An 18,707-nucleotide genomic window follows, 5' to 3' on the forward strand; every position below is an offset into this window, starting at 1 on the left:
TATTATTTCATGGTACAATAATACCCGAATTTACGTCTTCTTCCCCTTTTGCGGCGTTTCGCAAATACGTCGTCACTTTATTACTACCATGAGCTGATTTGCATCGCCTCAACCCACACACGTCGCTGACAGCCGTCCTTTTCTTGTATCCGTCTCCTCTCAGCTACCCTTGTAAATCGCTTTGACTTACATCGTTTCAACATTCGTCATCGCACCTTTCATGAAATGCATCCCCGACCATAAACCGGCGTATATAGTACCGCACTATAGTTTTTTCCCGACAAGACAATGCGCTCTCTCCTATTGGGTAAATCTTCACCGCCATTGTCGTCGTGTAACCGTTCTCTGCCAGGTGCCGCAGTTCTCATTTTCGCGGCTGGCGGGTGCCGACGTCATGCTGGGCGTGGAGATGACAAGCACGGGTGAGGTGGCCTGCTTCGGGGAGAACCGCTACGAGGCCTACCTCAAAGCCATGCTGAGCACCGGCTTCCGCATCCCAAAGGAGAATATCTTGCTCTCAATCGGCAGCTACAAGGTTTGTCACGCACGCGCGCGAAGGCTGCTCCTCTTCTTCTGCTTCTTCTTCAATTCCCCTGGACTTTGTGACCGTTGAGGGCTCATCTTCTACTGTCGCTGTTAATCGAGTAGCGTAGGATGGAAGGCCCGAGGTTTGACCCCTGACCTCCCCCCCCCCCCCCCTGCCCTCGTGCCTGAATGCTCAGCCCCACGAGCCTGGCTGGGAATACAGGCAAGAAAGTGCCCCTGCTTAGCCTGTGAATATAAATGGAGAAAAATGTCAGTCGAGTAAACAAGTAAGCGCTTAGAGATGCCTCAATGTTTTGATTCGTGTAAACGTATGCAATGGGCTCACATGGCCCCCTCCAGCCACTGGCGGTCACAGCGTTATTACAACGGTAAAAACAAAGGATGCATTCGTTCTTCGGTCGCTTTTAAGATGATTCATTGCATCACAAGGGGTGAATACAGAGGCGAAATTTGACTTATTTGGGGGGGGGGGCAGGGGTTCACTTTGTCCCTCACATTAGGAATCGTGGGTGCATATTAAAAAAGTTATTATTTTTAATCTTAATTGTAACCTACTGAATGTTTTTTAATAAATGTGTCCAGTTTGGGAGGGGCGTTGCTCCCCCCCCCATCCCCTGCAAACTCTTTCCATGGGTAAATAGTTACAACCAGAACAACAAGTTAAGATGCCACTGAAAATTTTATTTTGATTCGCATGGTTATTAAGTTCTTACAAGTCCATTACATTTCACCTTCCAATATGTTTTCATCCTCTATTGTTCAGCCAGGTGAAGAGGCCTGCCTCGTGTCATGGAAGCACATTGTCGTTATGAATAAATGTCCGATTTCTTTGATTTCCGCCACCGACTTGGCTCACCTGCCGCATCCACCCGCTGCTGTCTTGCACCTGTAGAACAAAAGCGAGCTCCTCCCCACGGTGCGCACCCTGGAGAAACTCGGGTTCCAGTTGTACGCCAGCCTGGGCACCGCCGACTTCTACACGGAGCACGGCATCAAGGTGGGTGCCACGCCGCGGCATACTCGCGCACAAACGCACAGCAGGCAATACACGCGTAAACACATACACGGCAATCCATACAAACACGGCAATCCATACATCAATACATAGCAACACGCACCACCACGACCGGCCATTCGCTGCACAGTGGCGTGACATCACTACAGAGATTGTGCCAGGCTAAAGGCACTGAGGCCACATACACCAACACCAGCCGAGTCGGATAGAAGTCCATACACCAACATGTGCACTAAGCCAGGTCAACCAACAGACAGACCCGTAAACACTCCCCACACACCAACCCAAGACAACGATATCCTGTATAGCCAGCACAGACTGTTGGGGCAAGTGAGTGCTATTAGCAAGCACCGATGAAGGCCAGCACAGCACGTGCGGGGGGGTGGGGTGGCCAGCACAGCCTTTGTCTCCCGAGTGGCAACATTTACACAACGCAACAGGTACTCATTTAAGGCTGAGTCGACCTAGGGGAAGCCCAAGACCGATTAAGATAATCGCCACTGGTGTTGGCCATAAGCGGGAATCGAACTCGGGTTGCGGAACCATTGCACTATCACTACCCAAACATACACCCGCAACATACACACAAACACACCTATAATCTCGCCAACCTCCCAATTGAATCGTGCATGGCCACAATCCTAAACCATACGCACTCCGCCTCGACGTGTTTGCGAAAAAATATGGAGAAGGGAAAAACAAGCAAAACAGGTTTATTTTCTTCCCAACAAGTTCAACGTGACAGAAACCAAATTAACAATAACTGCAGCTGCTGAATTAGCAAATGCAGGGCAATCTGCCGTTAATTAGGATCAACCTGTCCTGCTGATTATAACATCAGGTGCTCCGCCCAAAAGTTATGTTGGAACACGTTTTCATTTATGATTGTCGGCAGCTGCCAGCAATGAGTTCATGTGACCTCGGGAAGATATAAAACCCGGGGTGGCCTATTGGCGCACGGATGCAGACATCCCACACACAGGACGTGTGCGTTCATGGGAGGAGCGGAGCTGCTATGGCTGCGGCAGTGTGAGTGTTTTTTTCCCCCGCACGCGCACTGTTGTCGTCGGTTACAATGTGATTAGAATCGTTTATGAAGTTGCCTGTGTTTCTTTTGGATACTAGGACCGTTCTTCACAGTGTTGTAAGAGCACAAACTGTAAACGCACACCCTGTGCTGTTTTTATTTTTAAAAATGCGTCTCTCTATTTATTATTATAATTCATACCTCCGATTAGCACGGTTGGGCTATGTATGTTGCGAAATAAATTCTGCGTACAGTACATACAATAGCTGCCTGCCGAGAAGGCAAAGAAAGCTTCCAAAGCCAGTGCATTAAGGGAGCCTCTATTATTTGTACTTGTGAAACTCTAGTCCTAGCAATCCCCACTTTATGGCTGTGATAGCCAACCATCAGGTGCTTGCAGGGTGCCATAACTTACTTTTGTATATGGTTAGAAAAGATTGTTTGGGGTTTCGGACTGAGGTTGATTATTACTGCCTTGGGAGATTTGACTTGTAGGGTGGGGGAGGGGTGAAATGTGTGCACAGAACTCGTGGAAATTAACCGGAACTCCTGTGTCGGGCAGCTGTGCTGGCTTCCACAATGCTCGGTCTCAAGCACGCCACCCTAATTCGGCTCTCACACAGCATAACATTTTTTAAATTAATACTTTTTAAAAGTATTTCATTGTCAGTTTGGCCCAAAACTACACATCTGGGTATCGTTATTGGGAGTTGTGCAGTGTGTTTTATTGACAATCGGATCAGGAATTTGGAAGCTCTCATGAAAAAAATGTGAGGCACAGATGCTCTTTGACTTAGAAACTCCTGCATACACACACATTCACATGGACGCATGGACACACAGGCGCTCTCCCACCCTACACAGCCCCTGAAACCTGTATTTGAACACCGGATTTCAGTGGTGCTCTCATGCCCACACGTCTACATGAACAAAGACAAACATCCCCCGTGTAGCCTTTCCTGTAATCTATTTTAATTTTGCCAGGTAAGGCCCACCAAGCTCTATAGTTATTTTTCAGAAGTGACCTGGTGATCACAAATGATAGCTCAACGAAGTGGCTTATCACGTGGAAATTTCTAGCAGCCAAATGTTCTAAACGCATGTTGATTCTAAATGTGGAGGGGAAAAACTGGAGGACCCAGAGTAAAAATTCACTCCACCACGGGGAGAACATGCAAACTCCAAATATACAGCAGGCGTCAGTGTCAGGATCAAAGCCACAACCTCCTGTATACCAGACGAGGCAGTAAACATCTCGCCACCCTGTTGCCTATTGGAGCAAGTGCCGTGAGCCAGCAACTATGAGGGCTGACACGGCACACTAGGGGGGGTGGGTGGCCAACACCATGCCAGGCTGCCTTTGTCTTCCCAGCACTGATGCTCGCACACCATCGTAGTTACTCATTTAAGGCGGATTCAACCTAGGGTGGAGGCCCAAGACCGGTTCAAATATTATTCGTCGTGACCGGGAATCGAACTCTGGTCGCCGGGATTCGTAGCGCAGCGTGCCAACCGCTGCGCCAACGCTCCACACAGACACTTGCCCTCCTACATCGACACTGAAAGCTGAATTTGAACCCAGGATCTCGGTGGCACTGGCTCTGTCTCCGACCACCCCCCCCCCCTGCCCACACCACTCCGAGCCATCCCGTTCACCTCCTGTTGGAATAATCTCATTCTCCTGGTCGCATCCGCCATGCAGGTGCGCGCCGTGGACTGGCACTTTGAGGACGCAGAGGGTGGCGATTGCGGGGAGAAGCAGCGTTCGATCCTAGACTACCTGGCCGAGAATCACTTCCACCTCGTCATCAACCTCCCCATGCGCAACGCCGGCGGGCGTCGCCTCTCGTCGTTCGTGACGCGCGGGTACCGCACGCGCCGCATGGCCGTGGACTACTCCGTGCCACTCATCACCGACATCAAGTGCACCAAGCTGTTCGTCGAGGTGAGACGACGACGACGACGATGATGATGATAATTTTGCTTTATTTGTAAGGCGCCTTCCACTCAAGGCGCTGATGTTGATCGTGACAGCGATGATGTCGGTAGGTAAGATGATGATGATGATGATGAGATTGGGTGACGATGGGGGTTGACGGGATCACGTGGGCCACGCTGGTAAGTGTGGATTAGTCGGTGGGGGGAGTAGGGGGCGGGGAGGGTGTGGCACAGGCAGGACCAGTTCAGATATCGTTTGCCACTGATGTTAGCCATAACTGGAAATCAAAATCGGTCTCTTGCAATCATAGCTCAACACATTAACGAACGCTGCCTCCACACCACATGCAATTTGAGTACATCAAGTAATGAAACAAATTTTAAATGTTCAATTTAATGCATGCAACATGAGCATATTAATTTACTTTAATTACTGAATCGGTCAATTGTTACCTACCTGCTGTGAAAACACGTTCCTTCTGAGTGGGCAGGTAGGAACTTGGTTGGACAGCGCATTCGTGCACGACAGACAAACAAATAATCCCTGGTCGGCAGTGTGGAACCTGTTGTTCGTACCTGTATGTATAAAAGATAACTTGAATTTAGGTAGCCGGGCAGACATCCTCCTTAACTATCGCCCCCCCCCCCCCCTTAGGCCCCTCCCCCCTTAGGCCCCTCCCCTGACCCCCTTTCCCTTAGGCCCCTCCCCTGACCCCCCCTTCTGTTAGCCCCCTCCCCTGAGCACCCCCCCCCATATCCTTAGGCCCCTCCCCTGACCCCCCCTCCCTCAGGCCCCTCTGCTGACCCCCCCCTCAGGCCCCTCCCCTGAACCCCCCCCCCCCTCAGGCCCCTCTCCTGAACCCCCCCCCCCCCTCAGGCCCCTCTCCTGACTCCCCCCTTCCTTAGGCTCCTCCCCTGACCCTCCTCCCTTAGGCACCTCCCCTCTCCGTACCCGGCAGTAGGTCTCCACCAATCAAAGAGCTGTTTGTAAGGTCTCCACCAATCAAAGAGCTGTGTGTATTATATATTTATTTATGCACGACAGACAGACAGACAGTCAGACAGACAGCTAGATAATCCCTGGTGGGCGGTGTGGGACATTGTTCCTCCCTGTATAACGCTGTACATGGTGGGAACCCGGAGCGCACGGGGACACCTACATGTGCCACTCGGAGGAGAAGCGCCGCTGCCGGCTAACTGCGGCTTCCTGCTTGCAACCCCTGACCCCTCCCAGGCGCTGCGTCTGATTGGCGGAGCCCCCCGGGTGAAGACGCACGTGGACAGCATGACCGCACAGAGGATCGTCAGGCTCCCAGGTGCCGCCCCCGCTCGCTTCCTGCCAACTCCTTCCCCCCTCCGGCTGGCAATACCAACAGCCGCCATTTGCCACTTTGGCGATGACGTCACCATGGCGCCTATGCCAGGCCAGGTGCACTTTGAGGCCACGTGAAGTGTCGAAAGCTCGCTGACAGGAGGTCACGGGACAGACCCAGATGCCATGGGTTGACTGTTTGAGATGACTGGCGATGCACCAGCTTGGCCCCCTCCTGTGCCAACTTTTCCTGTATTTTAGCTACCCGGCACTCTGCTCGTTGTTCTGAGCGTCGCTACTCTGCCATCCGTTGTTGTTGAAGGGCGACTGCTTCCAATTGACCAGTAACGTTCTTCACGGGCCTCCTTCATAGGATATGGCTCGCATCCATCTTCACACCAGCGGAGGGAAAACCTACGACCCACGGGCCAGACACAGCCCTTGACTTAATTCGACATGGCTCACGGCCACACGAGTCCTACCACTTCTCTAAACGGCCCGCAAACGATGATTGTCCGTCACCGCGAGCATTTTGGTTGCACTAATCGGACACTGTAGGACATGTTTCCGACCTGGTACTGCCGCGTTTCTAATGTTAGCACGCTCCGGTCACTTCTGTCACGGAGAGGACCTGTTGGCCATGACAGAAGTGAAGGCGTCCGGAAATGTGGTCACATTTTGAGGTAGTGTTAAGACTTCGTTCTATCAATCGCATGCTGCCATGTTCGCTGCGCCACGTTGTTGCTGCTGCTCCTCGCCCCCTCCGACCAGGCCTCATGGACGTGCATGTGCACCTGCGGGAGCCGGGCGGCGAGCATAAGGAGGACTTCTGCTCGGGCACGGCGGCGGCGCTGGCCGGTGGCGTGACGCTCGTGTGCGCCATGCCCAACACAAACCCCGCGGTCACCGACCTCGACTCGCTCGCCGTCGTGCAGAAGGTGGGTCGGTTAGACCGTCAACCTTGAGCTACAATCGGCTAAGAGCCCATTTGACCAACGGGGTGGGAGGTGGGGGATTGATTGAGCACTTCGCCCCATGCACTCCCAGCCTGACCCAGGAGAAAAGGGGGCGGCTGCAGCACGAATAAGAATATCCAACCATGCGCCAGGGTCTGTTTTGTCGCTGGCGTGTCTGTAGTGCACATGATCAACGTAAAAACATCAATACTCGCATATACAGACACACGCTTGCGTGCACACACACACGTTTGACACCATGGAGGCAGTCATACAAGTGTGGAAATCCTGCTGTACTGGTCTGGCATGGGTCTGCTAGGCTCATGTCTTGCTACAATTATTTGTAAAGGTATGCCAATCACATGCTGATGTTATAGTTGAGTTTATCAACAAGATTTACAAGCAACATGGCACAATCGAGATGCAATACAAAGGAGGCGGTAGACAAAAAAACAATCGTTTCTCGAGTGAGTTGTCAGATGCCCCACCACCACTACCACGATCACCGTTGTTATTATTGATGACAAGCACAGACTCGGAACGCGAACTGCGTCTGGCAAAGAGGAGAGGAAGCCTCGATCATCTGCTCCGGTGTAGCCTTCTCGAGGAGCCGCGCATAGCTGATGATGGTTGCACCGTTACTGACAGTGTGCGGGCTTGTGCCCACGAATGATCGTCATCGGTTCCTCGAAGTTTGTATAATGATCATGAAACGAACAACGAACGAACGAATGATTGACTTGGTGATATCGATTGTTTTATCGCGGCATGGCAGGCGGCTCGCGCCGGCGCTCGCTGCGACTATGCGCTGTTCGCCGGCGCCTCTGTGGAGAACGCGGCGTCCGTGCGCGATCTGAGCGGCGCCACCGCCGGCCTTAAGATGTACCTCAACGAGACGTACTCCGCCCTGCGGCTCGACAACATGGCGCACTGGATGCAGGTGAGGCTGCTGCTTTCACACGATGGCGTCGATACAATCGGTCGGGGAGGAGTGCTTTCGCGTGTGCGTTGTTGAGTATGTATGTGGAGTTATGATTGTGTGTGTGCGGTTTAGGTGGGGAATGGTTGTGTAGTGGTTCTGGTGGTATGCACTACGAATCCAGCGATTCCGAGGTTCGATACTCTCCCACGACCAATAAGTGGTAAATATTTGAACCGGTCATTGGCCTCCCCTTGGTCGACTTGAATGAGTACCTGGTGCAGTGTGTAAACGGCGCTGGAGAGACAAAAGTGACCAGGCATGGTGTCTGCCACCCACCCCATGGTGTGCTGTGTTGCCGGCCTTCAGGACTTGCCCCAACAGTTTGTTAAAAGGGCGCTATATGGGGGGGACCTTTGTCTTCGCTTTGTTTTTTTTTGGTCATTATGAGTGGTCCATACCTTTGTGTCGATGTTTGTGCAGGTGTATTGTCTAGTGTGTGCCTCAGAATGATTGTGTGCGTGCAGGTATATGATTGAGCATTTGTACTCGAGCGAGTGCGATTCTGCTAAATATTTCCGGGTGTTGCCTGGGTATAACTAATTGATCGAACTTGCACGCATCGCAACGAGCGCGTGTCCGCCACGGTTGTTTGTGTGCGTCTCCGCGTGCCGTGGTGCAGCACTTCAAGAGCTGGCCGCGCGACCGCGTGATCGCGGTGCACGCCGAGAGGCAGACGGTGGCGGCGGTGCTCATGGTGGCGCAGCTGCACAAGCGTTCGGTGCACGTGTGCCACGTCGCCCGCAAGGAAGAGGTGCGCAGTCGGGAGGCCTGGGGGGCCGTATTTGGTCGTCGTCATTGTTGTAATTTTTTTGTTTTTTTCTGTAAAGTGCTCCTCGTTATTAGCGGGGGATTCGTTCCGAAGATGCTCGTGAATAGAACGTTTTGCGGATTAATGATAATACATAAGATATGAAATGAAAATTGGCATCAAATTAACGTGAACAACATATTTGTTAATAAACATTAAGTAAATTAAAATAAATATCACGGTATTAAATAGTTTATGATTGAACTTTCTTTAACCATCACTATCTCATCACATTCTCTCGCATCACTTTTATTTCATAACTTCCTTTCCCTCTCTCGATGCAGTCTTGTAAAGTTCCAGATGCGATTCGCGGATAGCCAAAATTGCGGCTAGCACGTCCGTGCCTAACGAGGGGAATCCTGTCCTTCACAACGATCAACTGAGTGATTTGACCGTTTAGACTGACCTGACCGATTGACTTCCCGATTCTTCTCTTCTCTACGCCGCATTTCTTGCAGATCCTACTCATCCGCGCCGCCAAGGAGAGTGGGCTGGATGTCACCTGCGAGGTGGCGCCACACCACCTCTTCCTGTGCCAGGACGACCTGGAGGTCATAGGTCAAGGCCGGGGTCAGGTTCGGCCAGAGCTGAGCACGCGAGAAGACATGGAGGCGCTGTGGGAGAACATGGACATCATCGACTGCTTCGCTACGGACCACGGTTCGTGCATTTTAGTGCCGACTGGCAGTCGGATGACAACGATGGTGGTGATAATGAATGTTGGTTTTGGAGTTGATGATGACGACACCCTCGATGGCCCTCAGCATTCAACCCTCACTCCTCCAACCCCTTGCTATTTTCTGCTTGCCCTTCACCCCACTCCCCTGACCTCTCCTTCATTACTCAAACCCCTGACCTGCACACCCCCCCCCCCCCCCACGACCCACTCTTGATCCTTCCTCAATCCTCGTCCGTCCATGAATTAACCCTCAACCGCCCCCTGGGCCCGTGGCTGTCTCAGCTCCGCACGCGGTGCAGGAGAAGGACGGCGCGTCGCCGCCCCCAGGCTTCCCGGGCCTCGAGACGATGCTGCCGCTGCTGCTCACGGCCGTGGGCGAGGGGCGACTCACGATCGACGACCTCGTGGCCCGTCTCCATGACAACCCCCGCCGCATCTTCAACCTGCCCAAGCAGGAGGACACCTACGTGGAGGTGAGCAAGCGAGCAACTTGACCCCACCTTTGTTTCACCAGCACCGTGTCCCATGGCCGACAAACGGCAGCAGCCGCTGCTGGCGGCGTTAACGACGCGCCAATGAACGTCGATTTTGATGTTGATTCTCGAGCTCGCGATGTGGCCAATGAATCGGCGTGTGTAAGAATCGATGCCGTTCTAATTTGTGTCTGTGTGTGCCTTATGCAAGTGGATTCGCGCCACCTGTGCTGCCACCATAGGTGCTGCCCTTTGCCAGAAATGTTTAGAAAAGAATAGATTCTTGAATCCAGTCACAGCAACTTATTGGATTTCACAGGGAGGCGAATCGGTAATTACTAAAAGGTTATAACGCAAGCACACTGATCGCATTGGTTGGCAGGATAATGTGGGGGTTTTGTTTATTGAAATAATAGAATTTCCAGTTTTGCCAAATAACTACACAGATCTGGGCATTGTTTGTAAGTTGTGTGGTGAATTTCACCGTAAATTGGTTTCAGGATTTTGTAGTTTTTTTTTTGTCAAAGTATGGGAAGGACAGGACTGACGGCTCGCGATTGCTTGTGGCCCAAGAAGAACCTCGTGTCCTCCGATACACGCCGGAAGGGAGAAGATGTGAAGTTTGTACAGCCAGACATAATATTCCCAAGGCCCAGCAATGAGTAGTCCAAAAACGGGCTCCTTTGATGCACATGCTGCCTCGTCACACGCTAAGGCGTCGTTTCTTCCCGACTCTCTGCTCCGGCACAGGTGGACATGGACCAGGAGTGGGTGATCCCTGAGCACATGCGCTTCACCAAGTCGCGCTGGACTCCGTTCGCGGGGCGCAGGGTGAAGGGGATGGTGCGACGTGTGGTGCTGCGGGGGGAGGTGGCCTACATCGACGGGCAGGTGGGTCGGTGGGCGGGCGGGCAAGTGGTGGCAGTTAATTTTGTTGTAATCTTTTTTCCTCTTGGGCTATCGGCATCTCGTCGTAAGATGAAGTATCAGTCGGAACTTCCACATGAAACAAGGGCACCGCGCACTGCACATTCCCACACTTCGTCCTGCTTTGGAGATTTTGATTACGTGGGAGTCAAACCAATATTTGGCTCGCGGCTGTTATTGTGTGAGCGCGTACGTGCTTTGTGTTGGACACGCCGTCTGCGATGACGGAAGCTGTAGCAACGTCACTGCAGCCTCGAAGGCTCTGACCCACCGCTTGGGGCCACGTGCGCAGGTGTTGGTGCCGCCAGGGTTTGGGAAGGACGTGCGGGCGGCATGGCCGTTGGCCCCCTTGGCTGCCTCCGCGGCCGCCGCCACCGTCATCACCGCGGCCGTTGCCGGTGTCGCAGCTCCCGCCTGTCCCTCTGCCAACGTCGTCCCACCTACCAAGGTGAGTTTCCCCGATCCTCGCCAATACAAGCCAATTCCTCACCCTGAAAGTCTCACGCCGGTCATGCGGCCTGCTCCACAGGTTCTGTACCGGCCAGCCAACTCCTTACCCTGAGGTCAAGCCGGTGGACACATTGGCCCCATATAGATGTAGTGTGCGACAGACTGTGTCGCACGATGTCAATGAGCAGGCCTCCCCTGACTGGACTCGACGGTGGTGTTGATGAAGCGGCTGTCGCCGAGCTTGGCAAGACGAGTTGACGATAATAAAGTAAAACATGAATAAACAGAGCGGGGGGGGTGGGTTCATAAACATTTTTTGTTATAACCCACAAAAAAGTGATTGTCCACACAGAACAGGCTTTTGTTGAGAAAGGCAAGGTCAGTGGACTTGGGCGGAACACTTCACGTGCAGGGATGATGACTGGTGGTTGAGATTAACGATGGAGAAGGGAACGCAGAGATGGAGCAATTTAAAATCGGCTCGTGTCCAAGAGCAAAATGGGTTTTGTAGCATTGCAGGGGCCCAGGAGAGATGGCGAGGACTTGCGGAGGCTTTCATCCAGTTGGTGGATGGTTGACGACAATCAGAATTGCAATGTTTATTTAGACTGGAGGAATCTGATGAGCTACGAAGCCTTTTTTAAACGGATGTCCAGCATGGGGCAGGTCGGCAAGTTACAACAGCAAACAAAGGATTGGAGTGCAAAATAGAGGAAAGGGCAAGTAAGTGACAATTGATTTTTATAATTATACAAGTGATTTTATCAAGCTTGGGCACAGCGGCAAAAACCAACAACGAAACGGTCCCAGACCACACCAAGATAACAGTCCCTCAATAAAATGTCACGTTAACATTGAACTTTAGATGATGGCGGATAACCTCGTTAACACACTTCTCAATTTGTCTTTCCCATCAGGTGGCTCCCATGAGCCCCCGTCGTGCCGTGAGGATGCAGTTACCCCCCCGCGTCCACCGCTCATCCGATCCAGGCTCCCTCCTTCCTGGTAAACCCCATGACCCCCATCACATCGCCGGTGACCCATCGCCCAATCAGATTTTTGAAACCGTTCCCCTTCCCCAAATGCACCCACGCACACATGCAATTTTTTTAATCGTTTATTTGTTTGTCTCTTTGCTTGTTTTCTCGTCCATTATTAATTCTCTGTTGTTCACTTGTTTGTGTATGAAATTTTGTCTTGTCATTCATTAATTCACTTCCGTTTGATTGTTTTTGACTTAAAAAAATATTGCTGTGATTTAATCTGTCGTCAGAGGTTTTTATCGAGATTTTCGCCGTCATCTGAAATGGCCTCTGAGCGTTTGTTTTGTGCATCTCTGAAACGAGCGTGGGGGCGGTGCTCACCTCCATCCGGTGGCCAAGCCAGTTGTGTAAATGCCACATGACCATGTCGAGGGCCGGTCTCTCCTTGGCGACAAACACTGTTGGCTCCCCTGTATATCCGTGTCGTCGACTCGCACCTTCCAGCGAGGCGGGTAATATTTATCCCTAATTTGTGTGTAGAAATCAACAGTAAAACGTCCTGTGGGGAGTGGCCGCCTGCCATGGAAATGTGGAATTTCCATCACAGCCTCGGCAATGCCGTTGGAGATGAGCGCTGTGCCAATGCTTGAATTGGCCCACATAAATGTTTTGTTCAATTAATGCTGACCGAGAGACGTCTTGACATTCTATTTAACTGAAACCACGGTGGCATTCTGACATGCCATGATAATAATGGGACCATGGTAACAAAAGCCTTGGTAACAGAAACCATGCAACAGAGGCTGTAGCTTCAGATGATGGCGTTGGACCACACTACTGTCTGTGTTTTGCACAATGAATGTTGACGTTTCCGTTTGCCTCTTAATGATGAACTCTACTTTTTGAATTGTCTAGCTTGTAAATGAAATTGGTTGTTATTTTTTTATGTTCATCGTTAACAGGCACTGTTAATGTGTGATTTAACATGCACAAGTGTCAGTCTATATACAAGGGGTGTAAATATTCGTGAACCAAACATTTTACTCAAAAGGACGATCATTAATGCAGCATTCGTTGTGAATGGGCTAATGTAAAATGGGACGGCAATGAAAACCATTTGCGAATTATCCGTTCAATAGCGCCAATTAAGGGTGGATTTGCATTATGTTATGGTATTTTCTATAAATCAATCCTGTTTGCTGTTGCCACTATCAACTCGTCAAAATTGAGCTTTTGAAAACCAATAACCAATTGCGAGCGAGTAGTTCCTCAGTCAATTTTGAAGGAGCGCCTTTCATTATCATCCAATCAGGAATTGGATATCTTTACCACCATCTAATCATGGGATAGGTATCTCAATTTCATTAACCAACCAATAGGTTGTGATCTTTCAAAACATTTGCTCAATTACACTCAACGAATGGTGCCTTCCAAACCGCCAACCAATCGTGAGTCGGCAGAGGTGTTGCATGTTAAACATATGACATAGTATCTAATGGTCTGTGTAGCACGACATTTAACCCCAACCATCCATTGTCGTTTTGGTTTTTACTTTCGAGTACAGCACCTTTCCAAATTCTCACAAATTGGCTAGCGCACGATGTCAATACATCGTCGTAATCTTCGTGATCCTCATCATTGCTCCGACCACCCAGCCCTGGTGTATATGGTGGCACCTGTTGCTTCCCGGCGTTGCCATCCGGTAGCATGAAATAATGGTCGCCGTGTCGCCGCATCGTGCCCGCGCAGTTGACGGCGACACCAAGGAGCAGAGCATCACGAAACCCAGTGAGCAGGACCTGCCCAAAATTGGTACTTGTGCCACGTCGCCACCGCCACCCCCCACCCCCACTACCCTCTTCCCGCTCACCCGATCGCTCCCTCGCTGGCTGATGCGGCCTCGTAACAAAAGCAACGCTCCCTCCTGACGTGGGCAACCACCTAGGGATGTAACGATTCGCTAGATTAATTTTTTCAATAGATTCTTAGGCTCACATTGCATGTATCGAATGGTGTGCGTGAGAATCTATTTACTTGCGATGTTTGCGACTGATATATTGTGCCATTCCGGATAATGGAGTGGATCAGAACTGTGCAAACGAACCAGGGAGGCTGAAAAGAGGTGGAGGAAAATAATTAATAATTTAATGGAATTGTGACCCCCAACTCCTGACAAATTCATAGAATCACCAGAGGATGAATGCATTACATGCCTTTATCGTTTCCAATCCATATATATTTATCATTTTGTGATACCACCGTAAATAAATGCCGACGGGTTTGTACTAATATAGTCGGCACATTGACCACTCTAGTTTAAAACGATGTATCATTCGATCATGTTGTCTCTCGAACTCGGCTCAGGTGCTGTGAACTTGCCTGTCCAGTTTGAGTCCAAGTTGTAAATTGTATACAGTTTTGTTTTAAAAGGTTGGCCATGCATCATCCTTGAATTCAACTTAAACCGTTCTCATGATTATCGGGGGCAGTGGTATTTCGTGCATTGGACAGTGTTTGTGTAAACGTGTCGAATCTAATGGGGGGGGGGGGGGAAATTACCGTGCTTTATTACTGGATCTGTTTTAACATCCTTGGCTTGCTATTTTGACTTTCCAATCTCTTGCTTTTTTGTCTGGCTTTATTTTTCCCTTCTATGGTATTTGCTCTTCCTGCATACAAATATGTTGTATTGTTTGACTAAAGAGAGGAGGCCGGGTTGCTCTGGAGCTTTAGAAAAGCTATTTGCATACAGGACATTTTGACGGTTTAAATGCTGGTTCCAATGATCAGTGATTTTAAACCGGGTTGACATTTGATGGTCTTAGCCCAGCCTACCAATGGCTTGTTCATTTTATTTTTCACTCGACAATATCCCAGGTGTTATATGAGCATTACAAAAATATGAGCTCAACTTCCATGCTACCAACATTTCTCTGGAGCGGGGCTCGTGGGTAAGTGCTTCCGCGTAGTGCTTGTGGACAAGAGGTCACTTGAAGAGATCTCAGAAGTAGTTCTGTGATGGCTCCTTCCGCCGGCCATTCTCAAACACTGGGCAATGCATTGCTCATGGGTCCGTCGTTTCATGGCACGATGCCGATGGCACAATTGGGTCACAATTGCCCAAAAATGATAACCTCCATTTTTAAAATGACTTGGGCCCTCCTTGACCTTTTTTTTTCTTCCAAATAACGTTTCGTACCTGTCCACCACCATTGTCTCTCACGGTCATCTCTCTCCAATCCCATCCCATCCCCATTAATCACGACCTCCCCTTGAACCTCCCCCGCCCACTCCCAGAGCACATCCTCTTCCTAGACGGTGGAGCGGCCCCGGTGCCGACGACCTCCACGCTGCCTCGCCTCGCCCTGTCCCCGCAGCACCCGTCGCTGGCCGCCGCAGGGCCTCCCTCTTCCGTGTCCCCGCACCAGGCGGCCACGGCGACCACGCACGGCCTCACGGGCCAGCACATCCTCTCTGTGCGGCAGTTCTCCAAGGATCAGGTGGGCTCAGAGGACAGTGGAGATCGTCTTTTTTTTTCTTTTTTACCCACGATGCTCCGGGGGGGGAAATGTAACTGCGATCGTAGTCGGCAGTCTTCGTCGGAGACATGTTCCCGATGAGCAGCTGCGACAACTTGTACGCCAGTGGTACAGCAGGGTTCTTAAACTGGCTGCCCGTGGGTCGTGTCTGGCCCATTAAAAGGCTCTTGGAGTGGCATGCAGAGCTATGGCGTGCCAAGAGATGCGGCTTACTGAGACGCATTTTAGTGAGATGACAGAGATAAACAAAGAGGGAGATGAGAACCTGCAGACTAGGTCCAGATAAGCGAGAACATAAGCACTAATGCCAATATGTTCAGGAGTAAAATGTCGATGCCTGCGAGCCACTGAGAGGGCTCCAGGAGAGGGTTTGTCGTTTTACTATTTCTCCTCCGTTGAAGGGGAGTGCAGGCGACAGTGGTTTACTTTATATGGTTCGTAGTTTGCGTTGCAAGGCCACAGTCGCACTAGGGCAGCTTGTTCTTTAATTTTCCATTCATGAAGGGCATGTATGCAGCGGCCTGTTTGTTGTACCGGTCACGACAAGGGGGAGGCAAGGTTGTGGGGGCTCAAGATGATGGCACTTGCCAAGTTGGCCCTGGTGTGACATCGTCCCAACCCCGGCGCTCTGAATGAGCGGTTGTTGTGTACCCCCTTGTGTTGCAGCTGTCGCATATGATGAACGTCGCTCACCACATGCGCATGATGGTTCAGAAGGACCGCAGCCTCGACTCCGTGCTCAAGGTGGGAGCGGGTGGGATGGCGGGCAAATCATGTCAATGTGGTGATTGTGGTAGTGGTTATCACATTTAAATGGTGTTCACAGTGGTAAGTACTCTGGTGCAAACCCGGCAAACAAAGTTAAATTCCGGTCACGACTAACGTCGGTGGTTATCAATGGGCATCCCTAGTTCGTCTCGGCCTTAATTGTGTAGGATGCGGTGTGTAGAGTGTTGGAGATAGAGGTGGCCGGACATCAATGCTGTGGCTACACGATCCCATCGTGCATCTTTCTGGCCTTACTCGGACCTCTAACAGCAACTGCCACAGAAGCCTGCATGGCTACATTGGTGATCTTTGTCTTTGGTTGATAATTGGTATTGATGATGATGGCGGCGTCGGTGAGGGTAAATGATGGTCCTGGTGGCGTTACCAATTATGGTGGGAATGGGTCTAGTTAAGATAACAATGGCTGTGGTGCAGATGATAGTGCCTAATGATGATGTTAGTTTTTGTACAGAAGGTGGTGATGTTGCTGGTTGCGGGGATAACAACAATAATAATGATGGTGTTGCCATTGGTGGGACACTTTTAGCGACCCTGGTGGTGTTAGCGACGCTTTCCAGGTGTCTCAGCACCGGCGATAACTGGGCGTTGCGGGGTGCGTCTGTGCGCGCAGGGCAAGGTGATGGCGTGCATGTTCTACGAGGCGAGCACGCGCACCAGCAGCTCGTTCACGGCCGCCATGCAGCGTCTGGGCGGCAGCGTCATCACCTTCTCCGAGGCCACCTCCTCCGCGCAGAAGGGCGAGTCGCTCGCCGACTCCGTCACCACCATGTCCTGCTACGCCGACGTGCTCGTCCTGCGCCACCCTGCTCCCGGTGCCGTTGAGGTGGGGGCCGCATCGCTCGCTCGCTCATTCATTCACAGCCTCCTCGCCCCAACTGAGCTCTCTGACCCTGTTAAATGCACAACCCCCGAGTACTGGGGTCTACAATGTTGGGTTTAAGGTGCGGGGGGTTTGGTGTTGAGGACTAAGGTTCAGCTTGGACTTTAGTAAGAGGCTGGAATGAAGTGTAGGGGGCTGTGCTGTTGTACAGGCTCGGCAGGAAGTCCCCTGTACACCGATCCCTCGGGCTCGCAGTGGTAAAGGCGTAATCGGGACTTTATGCTCGCCCTGCATACGCACACTGGGATTCGTGGGATAGCAGTGTGGGTTGGTGTTTTACTATCAAGTCTGGTGAGTGTAATAGTACGCAGAGCAGTGCTGCGTCTGAACTTTGCTGGTGTAACCGTATGCCGATATTTGTAGAAGAGACGCGGCTAAGTCAGGGCACGGTTTGACTCCACCACCACCACCACCACCACGTCTCCCTCAATGTGCAGATGGCGGCCAAGAACAGCCGGCACCCGGTCATCAATGCGGGCGACGGCGTTGGGGAGCACCCGACGCAGGCGCTGCTCGACATCTTCACCATCCGCGAGGAGCTGGGCACCATCAACGGCATGACTGTACGTCCGGCTGGAGTCCCCACCCTGCATACGCCTAGAGTTGGTCGTGAAGGCCGTGACCCGGGTTAGCGACACGGGGGCCATCGTTCTGAGCGCGGCTTGGGATAGTTCTGGAGGAGGCGGGGAGTATAAAGCTCGGGTGTCGTGTCTCTTCTCCCTGTGCTGCCTAAAGATCACCATGGTGGGAGACCTGAAGCATGGGCGCACGGTTCACTCGCTGGCGAAGCTGCTCGCGCTCTACCGCGTCACGCTGCAGTACGTGTCGCCCCCAAGCCTGCGCATGCCACCCCGCATCGTGCAGTCGCTCGCCAGCAAGGGCATCAAGCAGGTATGCACGGACAAAGACACAGATCCCCCGTATAGCCTGTTACAGACGCCTATGAAAGCCGGCACGGCACACGAGTGGGTAGGTGGCCAGCACTACGCCTGGCCGTGATGTTTACACATCTCACCAGGTACTTATTTTAAGGGAGACCCAGAACCAGTTCACATAATCGTAACTAGTGTCGGCCGTGAGGTGAATTGAACTTGGGTCCAGCGGGTTCGTAGCGTGGCGTGCCAATTGCTACACTGCACCTCCCCATAACAGTTCCACACGCACCTGCAACGTATAGACATCTGCACGTCACATGCGCAAACAGCTGCACACACGCACCGGCCGGTTTTGAGTCGGTGGAGCTGTTTCTGACGGGCGAGGTCTCTCGTGAACAACCCCCCCCCCCGGCAGGTGGAGTTGAGCAGCATTGAGGAGGCCTTGCCCGACACGGACGTGCTCTACATGACGCGCATCCAGAAGGAGCGCTTCACCTCGGAGGACGACTACAACAAGGTGCGTGCGGC

At 51.7% G+C, this 18,707-nt stretch overlaps 1 protein-coding gene across 2 annotated transcripts in view; it reads left to right on the forward strand.

The window, feature by feature from the left end:
- The window catches only part of CAD (carbamoyl-phosphate synthetase 2, aspartate transcarbamylase, and dihydroorotase), a 42,656-nt gene that overhangs the window by 22,665 nt on the left and 1,284 nt on the right, over nt 1-18,707 (forward strand). Inside the window, exons 25-43 of one of the 2 annotated variants that reach the window (XM_078594324.1) lie at nt 353-535; nt 1,439-1,543; nt 4,291-4,533; nt 5,761-5,842; nt 6,610-6,776; nt 7,570-7,734; nt 8,396-8,527; nt 9,043-9,244; nt 9,546-9,736; nt 10,487-10,627; nt 10,956-11,111; nt 12,031-12,118; nt 13,846-13,908; nt 15,394-15,596; nt 16,302-16,379; nt 17,035-17,247; nt 17,742-17,867; nt 18,040-18,195; nt 18,595-18,696. In XM_078594324.1, the coding sequence (XP_078450450.1) occupies nt 353-535; nt 1,439-1,543; nt 4,291-4,533; nt 5,761-5,842; nt 6,610-6,776; nt 7,570-7,734; nt 8,396-8,527; nt 9,043-9,244; nt 9,546-9,736; nt 10,487-10,627; nt 10,956-11,111; nt 12,031-12,118; nt 13,846-13,908; nt 15,394-15,596; nt 16,302-16,379; nt 17,035-17,247; nt 17,742-17,867; nt 18,040-18,195; nt 18,595-18,696 (2,796 nt within the window). The remainder of the gene's footprint in view (nt 1-352; nt 536-1,438; nt 1,544-4,290; nt 4,534-5,760; nt 5,843-6,609; nt 6,777-7,569; nt 7,735-8,395; nt 8,528-9,042; nt 9,245-9,545; nt 9,737-10,486; nt 10,628-10,955; nt 11,112-12,030; nt 12,119-13,845; nt 13,909-15,393; nt 15,597-16,301; nt 16,380-17,034; nt 17,248-17,741; nt 17,868-18,039; nt 18,196-18,594; nt 18,697-18,707) is intronic. The other variant, XM_078594325.1, reaches the window with a different exon arrangement.

Source organism: Lampetra planeri, chromosome 5 (genome assembly GCF_965212315.1).
Source record: "Lampetra planeri chromosome 5, kcLamPlan1.2.h2, whole genome shotgun sequence".
Classification (NCBI taxonomy): Eukaryota; Metazoa; Chordata; class Hyperoartia; order Petromyzontiformes; family Petromyzontidae; genus Lampetra; species Lampetra planeri.